At 32.5% G+C, this 8,163-nt stretch overlaps 1 protein-coding gene across 2 annotated transcripts; it reads right to left on the reverse strand.

Moving 5' to 3' along the window:
• Positions 1-3,862: 3,862 nt before the first annotated feature.
• Positions 3,863-7,946, reverse strand: LOC105345673 (toll-like receptor 7). 2 transcript variants are annotated; one of them, XM_034482992.2, is made up of 2 exons: positions 7,428-7,946; positions 3,863-6,418 (listed from the first exon to the last, which is right to left on the reverse strand). In XM_034482992.2, exon 2 carries the CDS (start codon positions 6,413-6,415, stop codon positions 4,304-4,306), a length of 2,112 nt encoding a protein of 703 aa, XP_034338883.2. In that variant the 5' UTR covers positions 6,416-6,418; positions 7,428-7,946; the 3' UTR covers positions 3,863-4,303. The 2 variants fall into 2 exon arrangements, with proteins under 2 accessions (XP_034338883.2, XP_034338881.2); XM_034482990.2 differs by lacking the exon at positions 7,428-7,946 and adding an exon at positions 6,744-7,385.
• Between the last annotated feature and the right edge of the window lie 217 nt (positions 7,947-8,163).

Here is an 8,163-nt window from a genome sequence, read left to right on the forward strand (position 1 = left end):
ATATGGTTATAATGACCCCACCTATTAGGACCTGAAACCCTGTCCCAGCAGTCATGAATTTCACAATTTAGGTAGAACTCTTCATGGACATCATAACCATGCATTTAGGTTTTTTTTAAATATGTATGGGAGTAGAGAAAAAGATTTTTTAAAGATTTAATACATTTTTATTATATGCCCGCTCGAGAGCCTGAACCCCTGACGCACAATTTTGGTAGAGGGCTTCATGGACAGCATAACCATGTGATCAGTTTTTTCCTCACATGTGTGGGGGTAGAGAAGCTTTTATTTTACATTTTTTTTTTTTTTACATATTTTTCTGTTTTACTTTGGAGACCCGGGGTGGCAGAGCCATGAACTTCACAAATTAGATTCCTCTTATCATAGAGATACTTCACATTAAAATGCTATGTAGTTTTCAAGAAGAGGTTAAAAATGTAAAATTGTTAACGCACGACGGACAATGGACGATGGACGACGGAAGACGACGGACGAAGAACAATTGCAATAAGTGACCTAAAAATCTGTTATGAAAGAGCATCGCCATCGAATTCGTAAACGTTAATGAGACACCCCTGCGAATGTGTTCGGAATGGTTTTTTTATCGTTGCTAAGTATGTAATAAATCCAGAGGTGCTCGAATGAAAGTTCACGAGACTTCACCGAGATTTGTTCAGTTCTTGTGAAATTTCGAGCGGAAGTATAAGTGTTCGGATTATATTCTCAAAATACGTAAGTACTGGTCGTTTTTCATATCATATCCTACTTGGATTTATATTAAAACATGAAAACCTTTTAAGATGTAAGTCTTTTTTCACCATCTAGCGGTTATTTACAGTAAACGATAATATTCAGAACAGAATTATCGTTCGTGTTCAACCACGTGTAGAGTGGTTGAAAATATAAACATTGGGTTGCTTAATAAAATCATAGCCATGTTTGATGCTTGTGGTGTGCAATACCATGTTTTTAGAAAAATAATGAGTGTCTGTTTTGCATAAAAACTTAGTATATCGAGCCATTTCAAGGAACATTCTGCATAAAATAGTATAGTCTGTTTCACTATTGATGCTATTACTAGGTCAGGCGCGGATCAAAAATTAATCCTCAGGGGGATCTCTACAAGAATGTTAATTGTTGCAACAGCAGACAAAAACTATTTTTGTATTGTCACATTTTATCCACCAATTAATAAAGATAAAGTTTAAAATCAATAAACCTCTACATTTAATATTTGATTCGTTGATTCTATGAAATACACTATAAACACGAGGCATGATTTTTACTGCGAAACTGAAAGGGTCAAATAAAATCACGTGGTCTAAAGTTTAAATGACAATAACATTCGCAGGGGTGTGAGAGAGCATATGAAATGTTTGTTTGGTTGAGCTTTATGACTTAAAGGGGCATGGTTACGATTTTGGTCAAATTTTATTTTTATGTTTTTATTATTTACAATGCTTTAGAAATGCATTTCTACTGATCAAATTAAATTTGAGAGTCATTCGTAGAGTAATAAGCAAGAAACAGGGCTTAAAATTCTTTGTTATGTAAACAAGGCTCGTGCCCTGTTTTTGTTTACATAGATTCCATATACCAGTATACAATCTTTTTCCAGCTTATTTGTCTATCTTTTTATTTATTTTAAGCATAGATATACAGATCCTAACGTTTAGCACATTCGTTTTAGGTTTTACTTCAAAGTTCAAAATGTAAACAAACGCTTTGTTTACATAGCGAATAATTTCAAGCTCTGTAATTCAACAAATGAGACTCAAATTTCGGTTGCTTATTAAAAATGCCTTTCTGAAGCATTTTAAATATTTAAATCGGAAAAATAACTTTTGACCAAAATCGTGACCATGCCCCTTTAAAAGCATTATTCGAGTTTTCGAACGCCGACGTCCTATTCATTTTAAACCTGCGCAAATATCTGGAGAAGTATTAGGGACGCTGTAAGCTGTAGAAAGTGTGAGGACAGGTATATCTTGTTGTGAGAATGGTTAGGCTGACAGTTATTGGAAATCTTGAGATTGTCTTTATAACGATTTTTAAAAGATCGTGACAAAATATGGTTTTGATGAACAAAGGAGCCTCTACTATATTCACGACCTCAGAATCAGAGGGTTCTGATGTTAGACAGGGCTCTATTTGTCTTATAGTGACTTGTTATGAATTGCTTTAAACATATCTTCAGTTATGGTGGACAAACATTTGTCAGACATGGTCATCACCATTAAATTTGTTTTAATGAGTGGCTCCTGGTTATGACTATTGGTGAAAGTGTAAGGCTCTATATATTAACCTATTGCATTTGGGAACTCCAAAAATGCACAAACTTATGCCGAGTGTCCCATTTTACGTTTTTCTTACAAGCTTTGTATGGGTGAAATCTTTCCTTATTAAATATAAAGGGAATTTGCAGCTGAATTCAAAATTAACAATTTCCAAATATTGTATGTATGGGGGAAAATTTGGCGAGGTGTACTATGAGATTAACTTATAACTCTATCACATAGGATTGAGAAACTTTATTAAGCCAGTCCTATCCCGAAAATTTGATTAAGTATATGTTTTTCTGCCATGCTCTAATCATTTCTTATTTTCTTTAATTAGACTAACCTGTCGCATTTGTGGAAGTGTTCAGGAAATAAGTAAAGGTAGACATATATCTACTCATCTTCTTTTCATCTTCAAAGAATTGGAAGTGTCTTGTGGTCAAGTTTAAAATACCGTTGGGTAAACATTGCGCATGCAGTATTTCTGTTAAGACCCCTGAATTTCTATGTAAGGGGGGGGGCCTAAAGATTTGTCAATGGCATGTAGCAATTAAAAGGCAGGTTGTATAAGATATGCAGATTGCATTCTTAGCCACCATGCTTGTCAGGTATAGAGTCACATGGTTTCCGCATCTTTACTTGCTATATAATAATTATGTGATACATTGTGTAAATTTTAGATCGAAATTGATTAGTTGCATAAGGTAAAAATGGTGTTTTCTTTTTCGAGTGCCCGGTGTAGTGATATGATTTAAAAAGAAAATAACTAGAGCAACCATTAGTTGTGATTAGTTATAATTTAATTTACACATAGCTAAATCAATATAAACGATGCCTAAATTACACTACAAAATAAGCAGTTCCTTTCATTGGGAAACTGTCTTCAATATGTTAAAACCTATGAGATGTGTCTTAAATTGTTGCAACTGCAATTATAAAAATCAATTATATATTTTATTGAGTATGTGTATATACTACAAGGACACTATACAGTAATGATGAATTATGTATAATGCCTATGATATGTATATTACACTTTAAAAAACCTTTTTATAAACGAAATATAAATAAAGAGGGTATGACGAGTTCAATGTAGAGAAATCGTAAACTTGATGTTCTTTGAATATGAGTTATTGTGTCCTGGGTCTCGTTTCTCAAAAGGATTTACATCCAGGGGTACGCTTAGACCGAACTAAATCAGGGACAAAACCTCCAAACCCGACTTAGTTGCGTTTCACAAAAAGGCAAAAACTTATTTTGGACTAATTTAGGGTTTAAATCTACGCCTGTTCATAGGTAGGCGTATGTCCATTAAAATTTGTACACAAAATTTGCGAAAATGTGTTAATTTTAAAGTAGTTTGCTGGTAAAGTTAATAGATAATACTAAATTAAATTGTATGTCAGTATGTTTAAGAAAAAAAGCATTACAATATATTTGAATATACATGTATATATATATATATATATATATATATATATATATATATATATATATATATATATATATATATATATATTTATTTTTCCTATTTCTAGATACATTTGAAAAAATCAATTTAATAAAAATGAAATAAAGGCTTAACTCCATAAACGTTGATGGTATACATTAGTACTCGTAAATGAAGATTAAATGAAGTATTTAATATAAACTTATTGATTATAGAGATGCTATATTCAAAAATGTACATCATTACAACACCGAGTACATACAATGTGCATCATATAAATGTTTATAGGTACTTATTATTCGATTTTGAATTCAACAAAACAATTGCTATGGTGACATTGTTAAATAAGCCATTATTTATATTCATATTTGAAGATTTTCTTGAATTAGTACTAAATGTATATGGAACATGTTAAACGGAGACTGAGATTGATACAATGTGTCGATACTAAATGTGATCCTCTATTTTAATTATTTAAATTATTTAATTATATGGATCGACTTTAAAACAACGAGTACATGTTAATAAAATAAAACAAAAATAAGTAATCCCATGCTAATGGAAACAAAAGTAACTATTTCCGCATAAATGAGATTATTTTCTTCCGGAATAATTTGATTCCGTTAGCATTTGTTGTCCATTCGACACTTTCGGCCTCTTTTAACAATGTTTTCAATGCTATAGTGAAATGTTTGGAATCTACGTCATTCAAAATAATGAGTAAAATTTTGTCTTTATTACCGTCGGCTAATTGGTGGTTTGCTATTACAGTTTCAAACTGACACCACTGATCTTTCATGAAATTGTTCGAAAGAACTAAAATAAGCTTACGACTAGATTCTATGTTGTCAAAAATATTATCCACATGAGAACCTATTGGTAGAAAGTTTCTTTCGTGAAGACACAACTTGTAGTTTTCTTTTTTCTCCAAAATGTCGACGAGCTCTGACATAATCCACTTCCGGTCATGCGTATCATAAGCAACAAAACCATCGTATTCTGTAGCTCTGTCTACAAGTCTCTGGTATCCCTTTTGTCTTCCATGAGTACAGTTATGTAAATAATACAATATGTCCCATCGGAATTTTCTGATAAGTACAAAAGCAAATAAGAAAATGAACACAAATGATCCTGTTATCAAGCCTATAACAATACCACGATTCAAAACATGGCATGTCATTTTAAGAGAATTCAGATGACCTCCTATGTGGCTAGTTTTCCATTCCTTTGGTGAATCACACTGGTTTTCTTCGTATTTGTTCACGTGTTTGATATTTTTGTTTGACCACTGAATGAACCATTCAAGATCACAGTCGCATGCAAATGGATTATATGAAACATCTATGGATAGATTTGGGTTGTTCCAGATGGTCTCTGTAAACGAGTCCTGTTTAATAGTTGTGAGATGGTTTTTCCGAAGAATTATTTCACCGAGTACAGAATTGTTTTGAAACAAATCCCCGTGAATGTGACGTATGAAATTTCCTTGCAGATTGATTGACTTGAGATTGGAAAGGTGCGAAGTGGGAGGAACAAAATTCAAGGAACAGTGACGCAACATTAGAATTTCCAAATTCTTCAATGGTAGTAACATGTTATAAAAATCATCCCTGTCAAAACTTAAAAAATCAAAATGCGACACATCTAAAGTTTTGAGCTTTGGACAATTGTTGAAAATAGTTTTATGTTTCAGCAACTGCTTTGTATCTCTTTTAGGCATGCTTATAAAAAGTTCAATCAAAAGTTTCGATCGAAAAGCATCTTCCTCAATCAACAAATCGTAAGTTAACATATTTTCCAGTCCTAATTTCTCCAGTTTTGATATGGTAGAAAAAGCGTTATTTTTTAGGATACTTATTGCATTAAAGGATAGATTAAGATATCTTAATTGTGGTAAATAATGGCCTTGGCGATAAAATTCTGACGAGTCCGATATATGATTAATTGCGAGCCACAAATACATCAGTTTCGGAACCAACGATTCATTGTTTGCATTACACATTTTTGGAAGCCCGGGAAGTTCGTTTAAAGTTAGATTAAGATGAGTAACTTTATCAAGTCCCGTCATGTTTAAGGCAAGTATCTTGTTATTACTCAGATCCAACGTATTTAAGTTGGTCAGATTTTGAAATGCTGCTCCATTAACCTGCACCAAATTCCAGTTTTGGAGTTGAAGAGAATTGAGAGAACTGTTTCCTTCAAAACTCTCGAACGCATCTTCAGGAAGTGTAGACGGTGCCTGTTTGACATCGGATATTTTAAGGGTTTCTATACGTGAACTGTTCAAATTCTCCAAAACCAAAAGTATGTTTCTGTAAGTGAGATTATTTCTGGAGAGGTCCAACTGTTTTATATATGGGAGGGAAACAAATGCTTCTGCTGAAATATTTTTAACTTGACAATTTCTCAGACTTAGGTTCTCTATTTTCAATGACTTAATTGGATCAAAGAAGAGAGTACCAATGTACCCGAAGTTGTTTCCAAACAAATTAAGATTTATTATTGTCTCTGGAAGTTGATTTGCAAGAATTTGCAGGGACTCCAGAGTCCTATTGGAACAATCAGCTGTTATATTTGTGCACAAGCAAGGTGTATAAGGACAAAAGTTCAAGGATGACTTTTTCTTTTCGAAAATTGCTATGGTCAGCGCTAACATCCGTATCACAAGAATTTGTTTTAAAACCATGACCTGAAAGATGTATCTAGCATCAAAATGCCTGGCGTAAGAACGTCATATCTAAATAATCATTATCATATTCATTCATTGGATCAACTATTCCAATTGAAAATTCAAACATGCCAAAGAAAACATTATATAACTTCTTAAAAGTGATTTTCGATCCACATGAAGTCGAATGAAATTACTCAAGTGTAAAATTTTATCCAAACAAAATAAAATGGAACAAATAATAACTTCGTTGATGTTCAGGTTTTGGAAGATTAAGTAACAACAGTTGACTACTACATTATGATAATTCAATAAAAAGTTTTATCTAAAAAGCATGCTATATTACCATTCAGGTTTCATTTAAATTGGCTGTTTTGTAGTTACTTGATATTTCCGCAAATGACAACACTTTTTTTCTCCTTTAAATAAAAATGTCCTACTAGTGTTGTGAATTGACAGTAAGGCAATAATTGGAGAACGCTATGATGTGTAAAATAAAATCAATAAAATGTTTTTTCCTCATTATTAAAGCTGAATGCAGTTTGTAAGAGGAACAATTTTTCATGATGTATTTTAAATTGAATCTGTATTTCCCGTGTAGCTGATCTCTCTGAAATTTTTTTAGACCGTTCAAAACGTATCGGTTTCAAGATTTCACCTGTTTGGATGTATGTACTAGTACATGAGAAAAACGCTTATTTCGGTATACAGGAACAGATCGCTTTAAAACTGTTTCTAAATGAATCATAATTGATTTCAATTGAGAGAGAGAGAGAGAGAGAGAGAGAGAGAGAGAGAGAGAGAGAGAGAATGTATAGTGGATGTAAATTTTTGTCAATGATCTTGGAACGGCGTGTTTGATGTAAAAGAATGAATAAGAGTATGTCAAAAATCAAGTGAACTTAAATCTTCCGTAGTTCTTCTTGTTTGTTGAATCACTTTGTCTTTTTTACCCATCTATTTTATATATTGTTCATCCTCGTTATATAAAATACAAATTATCATGATAAATTCAAGGAAAATAACTTACTTTCTTAACTTCCGAGAATTGTCACTTGCTAACTTTTCATCCTTGGACCACACAGTTACCGAGTGCGCTTAACATTTTACACAAGCACTTGTATCCCCATCACTTCTTTAGGAAGCTTTCATGTCACAAGAAGGAAGGGAGTTGATAAATTTAAAGGTTTTTCAACAACTCATTGAGTTCTACTTTGTTGCTAGGACCAACAAAAATCTGCTCAGGATAGTAAGGGCAACTATGCCAAGTATATTTTCAACATTTATATTTATAGGGATTTGTATTATATTTACCTAATGCAGATATGGGCGGGTTTCACTGATGTTTCGCTTTTTTTTCATAACAAATGGAAGATTTAAAAAAAACCTGTAGATATATATTTTACTTCACCAGAAATAATTTTATTTACAGCGAAGCTTTTTGTGAAAAGTAACTTCAAAATTGTTAAAACCACAATTAACTCCCACCAACAGTGGGTCCCGATGAATTTTGCATTAAAGGAATATTTGAGGAGTTAGAAAACGCCTTTAGCGTTTTCTCGAGGGCAACTGTTAATGTAGACACATTCACATAAAAATGAGCTAAACATAGTTTTGTTGTTTATAACCTAGGTTTATCGACCGTTAACTATAGTTTACGAACCGTAATCTATAGTAAACGATTCGTTTACTGTAGTTTTCATATGTAAAATCATACTCAATAGTTAACGATTCTAAACTATAGTTGACAAATGCTAAGTTTTTGT

The sequence above is a fragment of the Magallana gigas genome, chromosome 3, assembly GCF_963853765.1.
Source record: "Magallana gigas chromosome 3, xbMagGiga1.1, whole genome shotgun sequence".
NCBI lineage: Eukaryota > Metazoa > Mollusca > Bivalvia > Ostreida > Ostreidae > Magallana > Magallana gigas.